Below are 21007 nucleotides of genomic sequence, written 5' to 3'. Positions count from 1 at the left end.
CGTTGATCATTAATAAAGAAGAATATAATTTATATCTTCACAAACAATGCAACACAATATTATACAATATAATAAGCACGACAATACAAACAAATAGTACTGTACATGCATGCATGCGTAATTAAAATAATTATCTACTTAATTTAATTGTTTTGAGTGGCTTTTAGGGGAGAAATGGATAAAAAAGTAACAGTATACATGTTCAGCTAATGCTACAATGTATCAGTAACAAAATCGAATAGTATTAGTCAGTGTTCTTAACCCTAGCCTGCATTTGTTCATAAAAAGCTCGAGCACTCTCTAGTTGCTGTAGTGACGAAGCAATGATGTTGTCCAGCTCTTTGCCACCTCCAATGTCCTGTGTTTGTGTGTGGGGGGATGGGGGTTAAGTGGGTGGACGGTGGGAATGTGTGTGTGTGTGGGGGCGGGGGTTGAGTGGGTGGATGTATATGGGAAAATGTGTGCGTGTGCATGATGGGGGATTGTATAGTACAGCATCACATGACACAACTATTACAGGACAATGTGTTAGCTGGATCAGTCACTCACCTCTACATGTAGGGCTAGCTGGTTCCCGAATGTAGTCTCCTCCCCCTTCCTGGGGGTGGGCAGGTCGTCATCGTCAGAGCTCTCGTCACTGTCACTATCACTGCTCGAGTCATCTGAGTTAGAGCTGGAGCCACCTGACTTATGTCTGTGTGTGTGTGTGTGTGTGTGTGTGTGTGTGTGTGTGTGTGTGTGTGTGTGGTGTGTGTGTGTGTGTGTGTGGTGTGTGCAGGTACAGTGTAGCAACAATGCGAGTAACTGACAGGTAGCGTTCATAAGTAGTGTACAATAATAAATCGGAAGGCTCAATATAACCATGCATAATAATATAAGCATGCAGCTATCATTATGCACAAACATGTGATCACCTCACAACGTTTGATCTGACCTATTTTCAATAAATAGGACAGGTCAAATAAACTTGATTTTAGGCCCGAGAATAATCACCTGACTCTGGGGCAATCATACTTGTAGCTCCTAGAGCAACTATATACAAGTTATGACCAATGGAGAGTGCTGTGCATGTATATAAGGTGACTACTTACCGAGAGCTCTTGCTGTTCACTCCAATCGACGCTGATCTAGTGGACTCCCTCTCAGGGGTCTTGGATTTGGACTTTGACCTTTCTGACTTGACCCCACTATCAACGAGATCGACTACCACCCCATTGGATGGTTGAGCAGTGGGCGCGGCACTCACTGGGGGCGGGGCACTCACTGGAGATTCTGCCAGCTTCTCTACTGGTGCATCTGTGTGTGTGTGTGTGTGTGTGTGTGTGTGTGTGTGTGTGTGTGTGTGTGTGTGTGTGTGTGTGTGTGTGTGTGTGTGTGTGTGTGGGGGGGGATAGTTAGAGAGCTAGTGGTGAATGCAATGAGGCAAGGATGATGATATTGTACAGGTAGGTACTGTACAGGTAGGGGCATTCCAGTCAACTAAACAGAGATACAGACATACTTCAACAAAACTAAGTGTTCTGAAAATCACAGAGTAGACATAACTCTACCTTTAGATCCCCCACAGCAGCAAGAAAGATACGAAAACATACTATCAATACTGACACTCAGCACAGATGTTAACTGATGCAGCTGCTTATGAGGCAGCACCACACACTAACTAACTAACTAACTAACTACTGTAGAGCTATTCAACACAACAGGAAGACACTCTCTGGCTAGCTACCAGCAGCAGGTAATCTCTCAGGCTTACTAGGTGTGTTGCAATGTGTAACTAGTACTGAAGCAACTTTCTCACTTTTAGAATGCATTGAACACAGACAAGCTATTGAAATGCATAATGGTGTGTGTTATAAAAGGAGAGGCATTTGGCTATGACAATGCTACACATGCACCCACACAATGAGACTCGTAGCACAAGTACTACACACACGGACAGTACCAGCCAAAAGGTTTAAGGGAGGGAGCTAGATAACAAATCTCATTAACAATGATTATGGTGCACTTTGATACAATGACACAATGATAGGTTAATTATGCATGAAAGGTGTAGATGGGATATATAGACACAATTCGATCCCTTTCATTTTGAAAGTAATAGAATCAGCTCTGTAACTAGAGTTCTGGTGATCCAAATTCAACGATTTTATGATTTTCTGAAAGCTTAGGAGGAGCCCCTTCAGATGGTAATACCAAATTTGGAACAGGCAATAATTTTTTTTATCATGGGCTATATCATGGGCTATATCAAAACAGGCCAAAAATAGACTTTTGATTTTAACACATTATCTAAAAGGCCTTTCTCTAAATTAACGTTATTGAACAAACGAAACTAAAGAACTAAAGTTATGGCCATTCAATGATTGTCTATGTAACGCTATATAAGTCCGATATATATAAAGTACTTTTAGTCTGAGTGAGTCTATACCTAGATCGATTACAAAAAGTTCTCTATAATTTATAGAGAACTTTCTGTTGTGCATATATATACAGGTAAGCGTTTGCACAGCTCCAAAATACTCAACATACGCTACGATAAGTTACAAGAGAAGATGCAACTCTCTGTGTGGGTGGCAGTACTCAGGGTAATGGCCTCCCACCCACAACACAAGTTAAGCTAGGGAGGGTAACTTCAAAGCAGTAGCAAAAGTAACACAAACTCTTATATGAACTGTTAACACGTACACCAGCCAACAAAATAATCAAAACATATATATATATTAAAGTATGAATATGTAAGCTAGCTAAGCTGTAGACCAGTACACACTAAGCATTATATGATACATGTATAACTTCAACTTACAGAAAGCCACACTCATTCTTCCTTTTCAGCTTTGTTTTTACTAGTAGCCAAACAAAATTCCAATCCTAACTTCTCAAATGAGCTAAACTGGCAGAGCTAAGCTTTATAAGAGCAGCTGTAGGCGCTACATTCAATACTGCTCATATCAACAACTCATTGTTATTCAACATGGAGTCAGTTTATCCACAGCTAGTGTACACACACAACAAAGTAAGGTTTGGATGACACGTAGACGCAAGAATGCATACAATGACTATAGGTACTGCCCGTACACAAAGACAGGACCAACAGGATGAGGTGCGTGTTTGGACGACCTCAAGACACAACAAACATGACTAGCCGCGACGACAAAAGGGCAAAGGAGAAATCACCATTGTGTGGATCTAGGATAGAGTTGAGATGTACGGGATGTGAGCTAATGTTTACTAGAGATAGCGAATGGGACTAATTTTAAACAATTAAAGAATACACACACCTGTTCTATAAATTAATGTGATTTTAAGCAAAACATGCGTATTACAGTCTACATCAATGTAAACTGAATATGTACAATGCTATATTCAAAGCTCTGTGAGAGTAAGAAACCTCACAGACAATTAACAACGCATCTATGTCAGCCCCACCTAAAGAGAGATGAGAGTGGAAAGTTGTATGAGCTTAAAATTGCATTAATTCATAGTGAGGACCGGGCCACAGTGTCAAGTGGACCACTTGCCAAAGGGAGGGGTGCAGTTGGAGGTGGTGCCATGGCAACAAGCTAGTGATGCCATAGCATGCAAACACATATTATAATTTCCCACCCACACACTACATGAGCAGCAACACACCTTCAGGTCCTTCCTGTTTGGGTGTGGTCGACCTCCCCTCCTCATCTCCAGCTGGCTCATCAGAGGGAGCCACCTCTGCCACGACAACCTGTTGGGGGTGAGGGGGTACTCTCTCATACGCATGTACAATGTACTGTTCTCGAACATTAACAATTAGGTAATCCTTTAAAATATAATTTAATGGTTGTTCTGAGAAAATGCAAGGTCGGACATTTAAGCTTGCTATATGGAGAATGTTCAGCACAGGAATGATCAATGTGTTGGGTACTGCAGTTATATCTGTGTTGTACATGCACTGAAATGCTTTACCTGTCCCCTGCCTCGAGTGCTGGACCTTCGGGTAGAGTGCACTGGTATGGTGGAGCCCTCGAACTGGAATAGACTGGGCAGCATGGCCGTGTGGAATGAGCTGTGTGTGTGTGTGTGTGTGTGTGGGGTGGGAGAGTTAGAGGCATCCATTTGTGTCTAAAGTCTAAAGACAAGTTAGCATGAAATTATAGGTGTCTAATGACAAATCGTAGTAATTGTGGGTAGCAGGTATTTTGGGTCAGTAAGTGTGTCAGTAGGTGTAATTGTGATTGTTGATTTAAACACACCCTTCAATAGAAGCCAAGGATGGTTTACGTTGCCGTAAATTCAAATGTAGTGGACAATAAATGTTATATACCCACTAGAATGAAAAATACTTGCTACTAAGCTACCTTACCCTGGATAAAACTAGCTAACAGTCTCAAAAACTAACAAAAAGCTTGTGCGTATAGCTTGTAGCCAATGCTAAGCTTCTAGCTCCACGCACTAACTTGTCCATGTCTAAGCAGTGAGCCCCACCGTTTCTCCAGTCTTCCTGGTGTTTAGCGAGCCTCACCCATCTGTCCTACCCTTGCCAACAATTAATGTCTAGCTCTCTTTTGGCTGTGTAGATCTACATGTAGTATAAAATCAGTGCGCGCCGTCAAGGCAAGGGAGTTTATGAGGAATGCAGAGTTTATGGTAGCTAAACCCCACCCAGTTGCTATGATACAGACCCCAAGTGGGGTATAATATTAATTAAGTCATGATTTTCATTCAAAAACAGAATGTTTGGGTCCGAATTATTGATGAATCTGAAAATGGTATACACCTGAATCAACATGTGCACGGTCACTAGTCGAATGTTGTACTGGGAATTCAGCTTTCTAAACTGACAATATCAGATGGGACAAATTCTCGCTTAACTCACACAAAACAACAACTACTCTTATCCACGCAGGACTGCATCTCTTAGTAGCAAACCGAAAGTTATCAACTCCGAGTTTATGATACAAGTGAGAAATTACACAACAATAACACAGATAGTGTATGCATGCGGTGCTCGTCATGTATTTCATGAAATACTTCATTTTTCCTGTTAATTGTTAAACAAACTCATTAAAGTTTAAGTCATCAAGTGATGCACGTAACAGTGCAGTGCGTAATGCTCAAATTACACTAATAACGTTGTTTCTAGAATGGCTACTACAGAGATGGCCACCAGTGAGATGATAACTACCCAGACTCCCAGCGATGAGTCCATCGTGGGACTAGCTGTAGGACTGGCCGCAGTCTCCCTTGCCCCAGGGGTGGTCATAGTGATAGTCATCATTACTATCATAGTGTGTGTGATGACTACGAAAAGGAGCAACCGACTCTCAAGGAGGACTAGAGATACAGGCAAGTGTAATGTACACACCGCTTTAGAAATAATTATAGACTTTCAGTTAATCAAGGAAATGACGACAAGTAAAGACTCTCGATAAATTTACTTTGTAGATAAATGTACTACACAAAAACTTAGAGATACAGGCATAAATTGAGTGTACATACTTAATTTCAAACTCCACTAATAAATGAGTACTAGCTAGCATACACAAATTGCACAGTTACTGTCAAACTAAAATCCTACTAAGATACTCACATGCAATAATTTTAGCAGTACATGATTATGCTCTACACTAGATCAGGTGCACTATATTGATTATAAAACTGTGTTCCTACAGAGGGTCAAAAAACTTCTGCGACAACAACTAGTCAGGTCTACGAAAGCATTACCTCACTCCCCGACAGGACAGCCCCGCCCACTTCCCTGCCGTACAGCCTACCCGTGACCCGTCCCACTTTAGACCACACCTCACACAACGTTGCTACTCTAACTGGACCCAGACTCACAGGGTACAAGAAGACAAGCCGACCAATAGCTATAGAGCTTGTGCGTACCAGAACCAGTTTGGATACGACCAATCCTCGACTGAAGGCAATGGAGTACGAAGATGTGGTGAGCAGAGACTACAGTGATGCTGATAGTGAAGACCATAACTACACACCGCAAGAATGGGTCCCTAAATTGAAACTACATGCTCTAACAGACGATCATATTTCATTGATGAAGAATTTATATAGTCAACCAGTGACGACAGAGACTACAGCAAATGAGGAGTCTTCCGCTACAGCAAATGAGGAGTCTTCCGCTACAGCACATCTTTCATCACACAGTGCATCAAAAACAAACACTAAAAAAGACGAAATAACTGAAAGCACTCTGGCTACAGAAGCTCCTACTAATAGTGCAAAGAAACCACCAACTAATGACACATCTGACGATGAAGGGTACTGCCTATGGGAGGAGTGGAACCTTCCTAGACCAACTGGAGTAGTCCTTCCAGAGACAAGCAAAGCTTTGAGTGAGAGCGAAGAGGATTACGTGAACGAAGGTCTTGGTCCAGTGAGTAGCAAGTTGTCAGGCGAGCGTCTTCAAGCTAAAGCTAGCACATTCAATCAAGCGCTACCAACACACGAGACGAATATAGAAACTAAAAGTGGAGAAAGTATAGATGAAGACGATTATGTCAATGAAGGGCTAGGTCCGATTGCTAAACCAAGCGAGGAGAAGGTTCTGTCACGAACAGACTCGGAAGACGATGATGGCTATTTTATCATGGAAAGTCTTAACCAGAGCAGATTACTAAGTACCAGTCGAGGAAGTCAACAAGTTCACGAAGAAGCGAGCTTGTCTCAAGATGGCAGTACCTCTAGAGCTGATGATAGTCACGAGGATTATCACGTGGATATGAGGTTCTTCACAAACAGACGTAGTAACCTACACAGGCAACAAGTCGGTCACTCGTTCAGTATTGACGATGTATCAACAAGATCAAATTCAGCATACACACAGAGAAGAGGTAAGCCTTCCCCCCTAAGTTACCATGGTGACATGTACCGTCCTGGGAGACAGTCACTACCAAGAATCCCATACCCCAGTGCAAGTGCATTCAATATGCAAACACTGCACTCCAACTTCAAATACTCGAGAAATACCACCTCGCTAGCGGCGGACCTGGACAAACATGAATATACGTACATTGAGCTACCCAAGAGAAAGCATCTGCAGAGTGTATCCGAGTGGGTGGAGGGTGGAGGATCGAGGAGGGCGGAGTCAGTGGGTACAAGGCAGATAAACCCAGCCAAAGGAACGCTAGTCTAGCTATATAGAGCACAGCTAGATACAGTAGATAGCTATATTGCACAATGCATGTATTTCCATATTAACAGCACATTTGTAATCTTATGTGAAACCAGAGCAACGCAGCATGTACACAACAAACGTATTCCTGGGAATAATCATTTTTAGTCCCAAAAGGTTACATATTTTGTTTCTACTCGGACCATAAAAGGTAAATCTTTATTTACAGCAGTATGAAGAGTCCCCATGTGAATTACAGTAGTCAGTACGTACATGCATTGGGCACAGATGTCACACTACACACACGTCTCCAATACTACATGCAGAGAGTGCATGCACACGTGTGTACAGTGCACATGCAAATACACCGGTATACTAGTACAGTGCACACATGCACACAATACACAATGCATGACACATGTGTACAGTGCAAGGAGGTCACTCACAATCCATAGGAGCAGAGCAGAGACCTCTCGAGCTCAGAGAATGACTTTAAGTGGAGTGCTTCACCGCTTAACGACATGGTGGCAGAATGGAGGGCCCTGAAGTGGGTGAAGGAGTTAAATGAGTGGGTGGAGGGAGGGGGAGGGGTTAAATGGCCGACTAGGAAATGCAAGGTGAAAATTTTAATGAGTGTGCTCAAATGCTTTACAGGAGACATATTTATCTGTTATACCGTATTACTAGGTTTTGCGAGCATCAAACATTTGCGAACTTTGCGATGGTTGATCAATTCGTAATAATAAAATCCGCAAAATAAATGAAGCACCGCAGGTGCTGATGCCTCGGTGGAGATGCCAAATCTACATAACATAAAGCTACTAATAGTTTAATTTTATACACATGATGAACATTTTTAATTTGCTGCATGCAAACTCAAAGAGTGGGTAATGATCGACCATGATTGTTGTTAAAAACGATTGATGCAAAAAGCTCAAGTCTAAAATTAATGGCTGCCATCAGCAGAGCCTTGCAGCTCTCTTCTCACTTACCAATAGCTAGCGTTCTAGTGTACTAAGTAGAGTAGCAACACTCGGTAAACAAGTTTGGCTACGTGCTCTTCTGATAAGGCTGCAATGGCATTCCAAGTAAGCAAAACTCGAGAACGAAGCATTATTTTGCAAATCCATGAATCAAAATCCAAGAAAACATGACTAGAAGCCTATAGAAACTCTTACTTGCACTTCATTGATCCTTGAGCAGCTGTAGCAGTCTACACAGACACACACAAACACACTACTGTATACCTTGCTTGCGCATGCGCACCGAGGCATAATTATTACTAGTAAATACACACAATCCTTGCCAGAACGCAATAGTTAGATCGCAAAGGGTCATGTTTTCTGCTGATTTGGCTCATTCGCAAAGGTTTTTCACCAGCACAACATTCTAGTAATACGGTATAGCAGACCAGTTTATGGATAATAATTTAACAGAGTTACTAACTCTGTTAAATTTACACTTTTTTCATGCAGCTAAAATGCGAATAGAAGTTCAAATTGCTTCTTTAATTGCTCACTTTTGGTCAGAGGCGGGAATGAAGTCTTCCTCTCTGAAGCACAGAGTGAGGTCTGGGAGAGAGTAGATAAAGAGGTCCCCTGCAGACGTGAGGACGGCTAGGGCGGGGTTCCAGTCTCGATGTACACCAACCGGAGCAGCTGCCACTTTCACCCTCAACAACCACGCTCGACTGATTCGCTCGTTCATACGGTCCGTTACCTGGGAGACCAGACAGGGTATCCGTTAAGTAAATGGGTCTATTAAATGGTACAAGTATGACAACATTTTGGGGCAGGCCTTCTTTAAGGTTTTAGCGATGTTCAAGGGCTCTGTCTTTGATGGCTCGTAACTTAGTTTGCAAGTTTGCATCACCCAATTTCAAACGGCAATGCTACAATCAGCAACTCCTAGGGATGTCTATCACACGGTATGCTTTTGTGACAGGTTAAAATACACCTTGGGGGGGGGGGGGGCACAAAGATATAGATTTTGCTTGAAAATTGGTATACTTATGTATTCTTACTAGCTACATGTATGTACTTCAATTCTCACCTTTTCTTTCTTCTTTTGTCTCATTCCGGGGAGACCCACAATCTTGATCTGTTCCTGGGAGACAATGACGGCAAAGTGAGGGTGGCGCATGTCCGGCATGGGAATCGACCGCGCTTCCACCTCGTATGGGTCTGGGAGGGGAATCCCCTCATGATCCAGCAGGAACACGCCCACTATAGGGGCAGCATGCAGCAAGGAGTAGTCCTTGCCTGCAAGAGGGGGAATAGTTGGTTTGGTAAAGATCAGTAAATCCATGGGTAACAGATATAGTACCAGAGGAGGTATGACGTGCGTACGCCTAAAGTATCACTGAATTTTGCTGAGTCAGCATACTCTAAAGAGCAGCTTCAGGCGCACGATTGTCGTACCTCCTGATATACATGTAGGAAACTCACTGCCTATAATTATTATGAAAAAAGGCTCGATTTTGTTTAAGAATGACATGACTATGAAGATACATGAAAGAGACAAGATGACTGCTAGTGTAACTCTACGAAAACAACGAATGCACGTACCTGCGACAAGTGCCCTGTTGATCTGAGAGAGTCTCTCTGCTGGCTCAGGAATGGTGAGGGAGTAGCGGATCACCGAGGATCCCTTTGTCGACACCCACAAACTCGCCTGGGGACCACCCCCTGTCACATGGGTCTCCGCAAAACAAATATGAGTCACGAAGCCAGCCTGGTCAGGTTGAACCTGGGTGTGAAAAAACAAGCGTTACCATGACAGTGGAGAGGGCATATTTGTATACATAAACCATTAAAAATGACACTATAATTATAATCGGTAAAGTATTCGTGCACGTTATAATCCCTTACCTGTAGTCCCCCTGCATGTGCTGGACTGAGATCAGAGGCTGGTTCGGTAGCGGCACGTTTCCTGTGACCTTTGACCTTGTTCCCATCCTCCAAATTTAGAGAGGTCGCGATTTTCTTGCGGTCGTCAAGGGTAACCGAGGTACCGGTACGGCGACGAAACGACTGACGAACAGAGCGACGGAATGACTGCATTCTGTAGGAGTGTGTGTGCGTGAATAAAATGTCCAACAGCTGTCACTAATAATACAGGTAAAATTGCCAATAGAATTCATTGTTTCAACTGCCACATCCACGCATACTGTATGTGAGATATGACACGCACATTGAATCTGCAATATTATATACACGTAGCTCTATAAGACCAGGGTAGAGCAATGAGCTGGGTGTTACACTGTACCTGTTGAATGACCTTGCACCTTGACCGTCTGGCTGCACGGTGGCGTGGACCAGCACCAACCTCTTGACCAGGAAGTTGGCCACAGCAAAACCCTTCCCCACACCAGCTGCCACCCTGCATACGGAACAAGTGTGTTCTCTTATACTGTACACAGGACTGAGCTTCTCTAGCATGAACAAAGTTTGTAAAAAAAATTTGTACACGTGTTGTACACAGAGCTGAGTCCCACAAAATGGTAAGTCTGGATATCCATACACAACCCCTCATTCTACCCCACACACACACACTCACAGTTCACCCACCCCACCCACACCCCCCCACACACACACACACACACTCACAGTCCCCAAGAGGGCCGGAATGCAATGGATGTAATCTGCGAGGCAGGCACACACTGGAGGCAGAAGTTGGCCTGGAAACCAGCTGGCACTTGTATGGGGTCTGTTTTGCACTCTAGAGCGTTGGTTGACCTCAGTCCTCCACTGCGTCTGCTTTGAGGGGAGTCAGGACCGAGGAAGATCTCAGCCTTCACACACTAATAGGGGGGGGCATGTATCACATATCACACGCTAATAGGGGGGCATGTATCACACACTAACAGGGGGGCATGTATCACATATCACACACTAACAGGGGGGCATGTATCACACACTAATAGGGGCATGTATCACACACTAACAGGGGGGGGGCATGTATCACACACTAACAGGGGGGCATGTATCACATATCACACACTAATAGGGGGGGGGGCATGTATCACACACTAACAGGGGGGCATGTATCACATATCACACACTAATAGGGGGCATGTATCACACACTAACAGGGGGGGGGGGCATGTATCACACACTAACAGGGGGGCATGTATCACATATCACACACTAATAGGGGGGGGGGGCATGTATCACACACTAACAGGGGGGCATGTATCACGAGGGGAATACATGCATCACACTGAGCAGGCAGAAACATTACAGTAGTATAATTATACACATTTCAAGTACAAATGATGGGCACATAATGATAGTAACATGTACAATACAATACATATACATGTACAGTACTGTAAATTCACTGAATTTCTGTAAAGAATGTGTTTTGGAGCTTCCTAATTATGCTGTGTACTAATTTTGAGGAACCTACAAATAGTGAGTGTACATACATGCATACATACATGTACATACATGCATACATACATGTACATGTACATCTCACTGTATATCATACACAGGTGGTATACACTGAGCAGGTTCAACACTCACCTCCAGGTGTATCTCGGAGGGCAGGGAGTTGAGTGAGAAGGTGATCACCTGACCACCGTTACCACCGACACAGAGGGTCTTGGAGTGGGCGGAAAACTCGACAAACCTGACGGCCAACCGCTGGTCATCTTCAAATGGATCGTAACTGGACACCTTCCGATATGGTGGCCAATTATAGTCAGAGAACTCTTCGTTCATGGCGTCCGTATCCGGTTCTTGCCCGACGAACAAAATGGCCGTCTTTAGTTCGTGGACCATCCTCATTGAGCCGCACGTGACGTCCCAAAACTTGACAGACCCATTCTCGTGGCTGCAGTGAGGTAGTCGTATGACACGTACACAATAATCATTCTAGTTACTGTATCGAATGCGAAAATCTTTTGATTGCAAAGTGCGATTTTTCGTTAGATTGCAAACGAAAGACTCGCAAAGAAGAGAGTATACGCTTATGTACTTTCTCACAATAATTGAAACGATTAAGTGTGTATAAACACATAGGCACTGAGCAATATTTCTCATGCTTATAATGCAGCCCACAATAGTGAAATCAGGTTTGTACAAAAATTATTCACAATTTATATAACTATGCATTCGCAAAGCCCCAGTATAATTATGATAACCGATTTCTTATTTCTTGGTGGTGAGGTAAGGTTGAATGCTCGCTGCTCCCAAAGCATCCTTTATTTAGAAGCTCAATAAATTATGTAGGTACATGTATGTGTGTGTACCCACTCACCCGGTGATGGCGATATCAAATGTCTCTGGCTCAGAGTCTCGCACACACCCTCCCATGGCCGGCCACTCCATCGTGCTGAAGTGCTCGTGTGGAGGGGGGCTAGTAATAGAGACCTCGTGGAGAGCCTCGAATATCTCCTTAGAGCAGTTGTCATAGAGACGAATACATGTGACCGGGGAGGCATGGAGACTGAAGAGATACGGCTTACGAATCTGAGGACACCTGGTGGAATAGGAATAGAAGATTTATGAAATATTACCATACATATTTTCATGGCATGTTGTTGCAACGTGTGTGTACGTACATTGCTCTGTAGTGATCAAGCTCGGGGAAAGGCTCTGAAGTAAAAATTAGCACTTCACATGAGGAAAATCTAATTCTAGTTCTAGAAGGCTTCTAAGTAATGGCTGGGTGGTAACGGTTTATAACGACATGTCATACTTTGGTGCCTCCAGGTCAAAGGCCAGAAGCTCCTGTTCACACAGCACCAGGAGAGACCTGCCTCGCTGAGTGGTTGGATCTATATGTGTGTGTGTGTGGGGTGTGTGTGTGTGTGTGGAGTGTGTGTGGAGTGTGTGTGTAGGTGAGCGTGTGTGAGTGTGAAGTGTGTACACGTGTGAGGGGGGTAGAGTTATATCTACGTGTATGTACAGCAAAACTAAAATGTGAAGAGTAATAATAATTATTATTATGTCACAGTGACGATGATATTCACATTGGTAGCAGCTGTATTCTACATGTCACATGTCACCTGTACTTACCCACGATGGGAATAAAGTCAACAACAGGTGACGAGAAGTCGAGTGCCACATGATCCGCCCCGTGCACCACGGTAACGGTGTGATGTTCATCGTCCTGCTCTGTGGGGAGGCCCCCTGCACAGATAATGAGTGGGTTGGCATCCGTGTTGAGCCACCTGACCTTGGTCACAGGGTTGCAGTTACCATCACCGGGGTCTGTGTGTGTGTGTGTGTGTGTGTGTGTGTGGGCGGGGTGGTACATGAGCATTGTGTATAGCAGCTGTGTGTAAACACTAGTCTAACGATATTTTGCACGATAATACAACCGTTACAGCGACTCTACAGCTACAGAACTGCATCACTATGCTCCCTAGCAACATCATATATCCATGGAGCCCCCCCCCCCCCCCCCCGAGGTTAACATGCTGACCTCTACACATGTACGTGCACCATTCAACTAGACCCAATGACGTTCTATACACCATGTGTGCGGGCATATACTGTACTCCGCTAGTGGCTTTGTTTACACACTATATACCATAGCTTGAGCATAGCATAATTATAACTACGTGCACTATTCGACTAGAGCCAATGCTGTTCTATAGACCATGTGTCCATAACCGTACTCTTTATATACATGTAGCCATAGCTTGAGCATAGCATACAGACTTCATATAGCTACGTGCACCATTCAACTGGAGCCAATGACATTCTATAGGCCATGTGTGCCACTGTGCATAGACAGTGTAGGTACTCTGCTAGTGGCTTTATTTACACACTATAATTATAGCTATATTGTAGCTTGAGCATACAGACTCTGTCATCACTCACCATAGTACTTGGTGGGTCCCTCGTGAGCTGTGCTGTTGGTTATGCTCCAGTAGTATAGACTCGAGTCAGAGTGGGAGGTGATGAACTTGACTCCATCGTTCTGCCAACAGAGACTCTCCAATGGCTACACGGGGAAACAAGTACAGCTGTACAAACATGTAGCCATGGAGATAGAGAGCAGAAGTTTGTTAGCGTAGACTAGTTGCTAGTGTAGTTGCTAACACTTTATGCTGATGCAGATGCAGTAGTCATGGTCATGGTCGGTACATCATTATTTCAAAGCTACATTCTCGTCATACTAATTCATTAAAACTCCTAGGCAATGTCTAAACTCGATCAAGGGCCATTATTACTGTAGCCTACACAACCGTGGTAAGTCAAGGATGGGCCCAATCATTATTTCAGCTATTATAATTATAGCGAACAAGGAAACGAAGCTACACAAAACCAATACAGTTTCGACCTACATTGTAGTACACTAGCTATTTAGCTTTGTTTTCGTGGCTAGAAGCCTATAGAAGCTAGCTATTAGTTTTCGTCGCATTGCAACTGTTGAGCAGCTATAATACAGCTGGAATAGACAGACAAACAGACAGACACACAGTGACAAAGTTAGCTTTAAATTACTGTATTCCTCGTACGGCTACGCCTCGAGGCACAATATACTATGAGACTGAAATGAGAACTAGACTAGTGTGAGCCGTACCTCCCTTACCAGCTGAGCATCCTGTATACTGGTAGGGTAGTTCTTACTGGGCATACAGCGGTCGAGATCCCACAGCACAATCACAGCTTTCTCGTAGCCAATCAGAATTAAGTTCTGGTCAAGCGGAGACAGCTCCAGGCACTTGACCATCCCCGGGTTGTTCTTTGATGTGGGCTGGACCCTACAAGAGATCAAAGGAACAGTACAAGGAATACCCTTTGATGTGGTGATGTGAGCTGAACCGCTGCTGTTAGGTACAGTGTATATAGATAGGTTTTTTTTTTATATATAAATTTACACAATTAAGTGTTATAAAAACCAAAGACCAAGCAAATAAGTCAGGTTAGTCTATCGAATGCTAGGAGAGAAAGAGATTTTGTAACATGATATTAATCATTCAAGTATCACTGTCCTAGAAAGTGATAGTAGACTGTTGTTTATGCCAGCTAGCTTTCAATTCATTTCATGCTCATGTTACGGTGACGCAGTGTTGAAGGTAGAGAGGCTATTAGAGGGCATTTAGTGTACTGTATAGTCTGTACAGTCTGTACATAACAGTGTGCTATAGTTTCCTAGGTGTACATGTCACAAAAGTCCCCAGAGATTGGATTATACTACATGTACAGATTAGAGTGTTTGCAGTGTGGAGTGTAAGGGCACGAGATTGAGCAGCTTCTCTAGTGTACACACACTCTCAGCTAAGACTTTGATGCACATTCCCAAACACACAACAGTCGTTCACACAGGAACTACTAATCATGTGGGACAGCAAAATATAAGTGCTAAAAATTCCCAATATTTGTATCTGTGAGAACTGAACCTTATACAGTACTTCATGTATAATTGCTTTGGACACCCTCCAGAAGTTGAGTGTCGTTACTAAAATTGGGGCCTTTAATGCGCATCAAAAAGTTGAAATACGATAAGAAAAACCGTAACAGACTCTTAAGTGCATGCAGTGTATGCCAATCCCTTGTAGCATAATTATAGCCTGGGGGCCACCATACAACTGTACATGTAGCTAGGGCAGCACAATGCAGTAGCATAGAGCAACGGTTCTTTCAAAAACAATAATGCCCATTGGATAGCTAGAGTACAGGCAGGTGCTCACAATGCAGTGGCATAGAGGCTAAGGGCCTGGGGGCAACCATAGCTGAGTACAGGCATGTGGATCACAGTGCAGTGGCATAGAGGCTACCATAGCTAGGGTACAGGTAGGTGCTCACAGTGCAGTGGCTTGGTTCCAGTAGATGATATCAGAAGTGAGTTGGAAGTGTTTGACATCGAGGATGAACACATTGCCACCCTCTGTGCCAATGAAGAAATGGCCGCTGTGTTGGGAGAGGCAGCACTTAGTGATCTTCTTGCCCCTGTGTGTGTGAGAGGAGAGGGTATTATATTAATCCCTGTATCATTCATCTTCACCTCTAAAAGTGCACCTCTGTATTAATTGTGTACAGTGCATGCATACCGTATCTGCTGGTGATTTTCGTGGGATGAAAAAATTTGAACGAGATAAAAATTCGTTTGCTGATTTATGAGTTCATCACGTGCACTGTATGCCTGCATTCCGGTAAACCACACCTAAAGGTTTTCGTTTTGTCAAAGTCAGTTTGCCCACGAATTTTTTACACCACGAAAATTACTCGCTATATGGTATCTGATTTGCAGTCATTAGCCATCAAAACATTTCCTCTAGTGCATATAGTTTACATTCCAACGTGGCTCAATATGTTGCTGTGAGGGCGTGTGTGTGGGGGTGTTATCAGAGCAGCAACCTACCTACATGAGTAACTGTTTTAAGACATGTTCATATTTTAATTACACCGAACACCTCCACAGCTACACACATACATGTGTAGATTTTACTGCTAGCCTAGCCTAAGTGTACTAGCTGGTATCCATAAACACATGTAGTACAATTCAGCTTTAACATTTGGTTAGCGTATATTAGACACTAGTTGATAAGATCTACATGGGAAGTACATGGGAAAAGTGCCTCAGAGCAGGTATACTATGGGACTTAGTATACCTGCAAATTTACTTAGTATACCTAGTATTCCGTTGTCAAGTAATTGTATTGTAGTCAAGCGATTTGCGCATGTGCACTAATATCTAAATGAGTTAGACACTGTTTTGTCGGTGTCCATGTGATTTAGAAGCCCTCAGCCACTTTAGTACCCTCGCTACGCTCGGGATACTAATCAGTGCCTTTGGGTTTCTAAATCCCATAGACACCTCCAAAACAGTGTCTAACTATTATATAATACCCGGGGTTTCATCTAGTGGGGGGAGGGGGCATGGGTGAACCTCCCCCCCAAAGAGCCCAGCTTCCCCCCAAAATTGTTAATCCTAGATGAAACACTGATATCCTATCATTCATAAAAAGAGACTTAGCCGCTGGCTTTTACTGTACTAGCTGGCGTCCATATATGTATATAATAATTTCAGTCTGCAATACTTGGTTCTATAACTCACCCGTCTGAGTCCAGTTTAAACTCCTTGGATACCTGGAGCTCCCCCTGCCCGTCAGCGTCTATCTCCCACAGCACCACACTGTTGTCCTCGGAGACCGTAATGAACAGGTGCAAACTACTGAATGTGAATATCTCTGTGATAGCCACTCTATCAAGCAGTTTCGATTTGAATTCTACTCCTGGACGACCATAGATTCTAAGTTCTCCATATTTGGTTCCAATGGCCAGTAGTTGAGAATCGGGCTCGTAACTGAAGGCCGTTGGGGAGTTTGGAAACCCAAGGTAGCCAGACTGTGTGTGTGTGTGAGGGGTGTGAGTGTGTGTGGGGTATGCGTGTGGTGTGTGTGTGTGTGTGTGTGTGTGTGTGTGTGTGTGTGTGGGGGGGTGTGCGTGTGTGTGTGTGTGTGCGTGTGTGGATAATAAAATTCAATTAACACCTGCAAAATCAAATCACACACATTAAGTACACATTAAGGCAGCCATTGAGCCAGCTGTCTCTGATAATTGGCAGAAAACACACATTCACCTCGTTAAACTAACATTAACCTCTTCAACTACAAAAGCTTCTCAGTACTCAACAAACTAACTATCACACGTACCATCTACATGGTTGTTGACAGGGAGAGCACCTCTGACCACAAGCATTTCACCTTTAATTATTCATGAATGGGTGACATACCTATATACAATATCTCAAATAATTATAGTGACCTTGCAGTCCCCCCCACTACCACTACTGATAAAACTTATTTAGCTCATAATTACTTTCTATGTATGCTAGTACAGTGAAACCTGTCGCTACTCATACAGCCAAGTTAGGTAGTAGACAAGGTCTCCATAACCTGTGTTAGCAGGACATCACTGACTATAGGTCTCCATAACCTGTGTTAGCAGGACATCACTGACTATAAACAGTTGAACTATACATACATGCATTAAATTCACTAACTTCCAGAAAAACATTCTCAATGGAATATCAGAGCAAGCTGGTGGACACTATACATGTGGGCACAATACGTGTTGCAATGGGGTTGTCGTTAATTGCTTGAAACGATCAAGGTGCAGTTGACATAATTCTAGACCCTATTAAACAGGGAGTTACGCCTCAATGATTATAAGCACACAGCATTGCTTGTAGACAAACAATACTAAATCAACTTATGAGATATCTCACAACCTTTAAGAAGGTGGGAGTTACACTATTTGGTTTCCACGGTGCCTTTCTTGTTGTATTGTTAGAGCCCTCACATAACATTCCAGAGGGTACCTACATGGGCTACACACACTTGAGGTATGTGACTATCATTATACTAGACACATTAGGTTGGTACATGTACTTGATATAAGACTCTGATCATTGGCATGATGTATCTACAGTATGTAGTATTATAGTGTCCCAAAATGGCTTATAACTCCCTGCTAAAAACACACACTGGGTTCTAAAATAGTGTGTTTTGTAGCAATGTGGAAGCAGCTACACAGTGATGGTCACCTAATCTGGTGCAAAGGTTTTGGATTACAAGTCAGTGTGTAAACAGTGACACCACAAAGCTGTTAGAAATGTGCTAACAGGCAAACCACAGGTCAGTATGTTATGAGCCGGAAGAAACCTGCGATATGTGCCATACACCATACCAGTGGTCAGCCTCAAGAAGCCAGTGAGACCACCTCCATCTACGAGTGGAGCTTCACACACTGATTAAATTTGGCCTCTGGCTACATACAGTACTGTAAGTTCTAACAGTGGAACCTCTCGTACATACACACACAAACACTTTTGGGGCCATCCAATACAAAATAATATAACTGTGTCCTGCACAGGTTAACACTTCTACGTGCCTCTATTGAGTTGAGATTTGGGTGGGGTTTTGTACTGAGGTGGCCCTTATTTCAGGGAGCCCACGTTTAGGGGTTCCACTGTTTGTGGCAGCAAAATGTAACGAGCGGCTGCTTTCAAATCAATACATGTACCAAAGAGGCAGTTGAACATAAATATAAATTAACGCACAATGGATGTGCAGGCAAAAAGGAAATACATAACTTGCTATTAGTATTCATGGACAATCGGGATTAGTACGGATAATGTTGCAGTAGATACATTGAGTATCTCAAGTGCTTTCATAGCCAATTCATAGACCATGAGAGACAGATGCAAGACACATAATTATGTAATCCTCACCTAAAGGCATGGATATCAAAGCAGAGTAACTACAGTAACCTACATGTATATAAAATAGCTGGTTTCTTGGTTACCTTTTAACTGAAACTCCTATATATGTGTTGATACGAAAATGTTTGGTTTTCTACTGCATGGTGAGTAAAGCATTGTTACAACAGCTAACAGCTATCCCACAAAACAAGTTGCAACTATTCTGGTGAGACACTACTTACACAACAGTGATGTCGGCGAGTGCGTAAAATGAGACGCTAGGGATAAGGTCTACTGGGCACTCAACTCCCACTCCATTGGAGCACTAACCACAATATCAACACAGGTGAAGGTTCAATCGGGAAGCATGTCCACAAATATTCTGTCATTATAGTGACACACTACATGTTGATCATTGATCCACAAAAATAAAATATTTGTAATACTGCCTGAGGGGACACTACACGTACGTACAACATACACGAGCAATTTAACTGCCATTGTATACGATATTCTTATGAGAAACGTATAACAAAAACAATCAATACTAGTACACCAGCTAGAAATGCCGAAATCATAGTGTGTTTGCCATAGATTAAGGAATTGGTATGATTATACAGGACTCATTGTGTGCGAATGCACTGTATAAACTAGTTCATTGTACACCTCAGATACACATTAACTAGTAGGGCAGCATAGCTAGAGATACAGACATGCAGGTGCATGTACGTGGCTGGTCTCAGCTTGACCTTTTAATATACAGCTAGCTGGCTACAGAGTGCAAGCTACCTTTCTGTAGGTGAAGTGCTCCTGTGACAGCTCTTCTAGCTTTGCTTGTCCTCGCCTCTTGCTCTTGGGCATTTTGGTAGCCTTCAGTCAGACGGTATGTAGAGCTAATGAGCGATCGATCTCAGATCCAACACACCCTTGTTTGCAGTAGCTCTCTCTCAACTGCATGTGGGCAGGTGTCTGTGGGTGTGACTTAGTTGTCGGGGTCTTTGTAATAATTTTACACATACAACACCGGACAGACAATTACAAAGACACTGCACTGCACTGCACCACAGACTAGACAAATGTGTACAGGATACTAGGAAAAAGAGTTCCTCTGCAGAATAGATCTATACTAGATCTATTAAATGTACCACCAACATATTAAGAAGAGGAGCAAATGTGTATTACAATTGATACAACAGGTAGACGGTAGTTATTCGTACGCTAGTACCTATACGATATATCTAGTATGAGGTTTTGATACTCTCTGCAGAGCTTCACTGAGATTGGTTACTAACCTCCAGATGAACATGGCCACAACAGTCAAGTCATTCATTGATAAAGCGTTCAACACACTAACTCGAAGAGGGAGACCACAATTCGAGTAATGACGTCGATGAACAAGAGCTACGAGTGATCACACACAGATCTACTCGATCAGGAGGGGAGGATTGTGGACAGTGGATATGTCAGGAAGGTGACCCAACTCTTTTCACTCACAATTCATGAAAACTCAACTGGAAATGTAGACCACAAAATCCTAGTTTGGTTGTGAAGTTCTCACCATCTCATATCATTAACCACCCTTGCTAGCCTGATGTCTGAGGCATACATGCACTATTGACTATTGTCAGGGGCTGATCTAGCAGGTAGCAGAGGGTGCTCAAGTACCCCCCTGGAGGCTTATGCAGCTAGCTAGCAAGTTTCAAGCTTGTTTCACGCTTGCATATTCACTTACCA

The 21007-nt window shown here is 43.2% G+C and overlaps 2 protein-coding genes across 3 annotated transcripts; one reads left to right on the top strand and one right to left on the bottom strand.

The window, feature by feature from the left end:
• Nucleotides 1-2: 2 nt before the first annotated feature.
• Nucleotides 3-20249, bottom strand: LOC135351654 (LLGL scribble cell polarity complex component 2-like). 2 transcript variants are annotated; one of them, XM_064550716.1, is made up of 21 exons: nucleotides 20063-20249; nucleotides 17126-17415; nucleotides 15874-16017; nucleotides 14648-14828; nucleotides 13942-14065; nucleotides 13132-13326; nucleotides 12812-12890; nucleotides 12371-12592; nucleotides 11635-11944; nucleotides 10714-10907; nucleotides 10373-10486; nucleotides 9976-10168; nucleotides 9673-9853; nucleotides 9158-9366; nucleotides 8625-8824; nucleotides 7552-7647; nucleotides 3940-4039; nucleotides 3631-3718; nucleotides 1092-1296; nucleotides 550-694; nucleotides 3-358 (listed from the first exon to the last, which is right to left on the bottom strand). In XM_064550716.1, the coding sequence occupies exons 1-21, from the start codon at nucleotides 20132-20134 to the stop codon at nucleotides 245-247; spliced, it is 3456 nt and encodes a 1151-aa protein (XP_064406786.1). In that variant the 5' UTR covers nucleotides 20135-20249; the 3' UTR covers nucleotides 3-244. The 2 variants fall into 2 exon arrangements, with proteins under 2 accessions (XP_064406786.1, XP_064406787.1); XM_064550717.1 differs by having other exon boundaries at nucleotides 14657-14828.
• On the top strand, nucleotides 4990-7210 carry LOC135351655 (uncharacterized). The gene is made up of 2 exons (XM_064550718.1): nucleotides 4990-5319; nucleotides 5646-7210. The coding sequence occupies exons 1-2, from the start codon at nucleotides 5118-5120 to the stop codon at nucleotides 7124-7126; spliced, it is 1683 nt and encodes a 560-aa protein (XP_064406788.1). The 5' UTR covers nucleotides 4990-5117; the 3' UTR covers nucleotides 7127-7210.
• Nucleotides 20250-21007: the final 758 nt, after the last annotated feature.

The sequence above is a fragment of the Halichondria panicea genome, chromosome 17 (genome assembly GCF_963675165.1).
Source record: "Halichondria panicea chromosome 17, odHalPani1.1, whole genome shotgun sequence".
NCBI lineage: Eukaryota > Metazoa > Porifera > Demospongiae > Suberitida > Halichondriidae > Halichondria > Halichondria panicea.
Note: the sequence above shows the minus strand (reverse complement) of the source record. Positions and strands in the feature narration are given on the sequence as shown.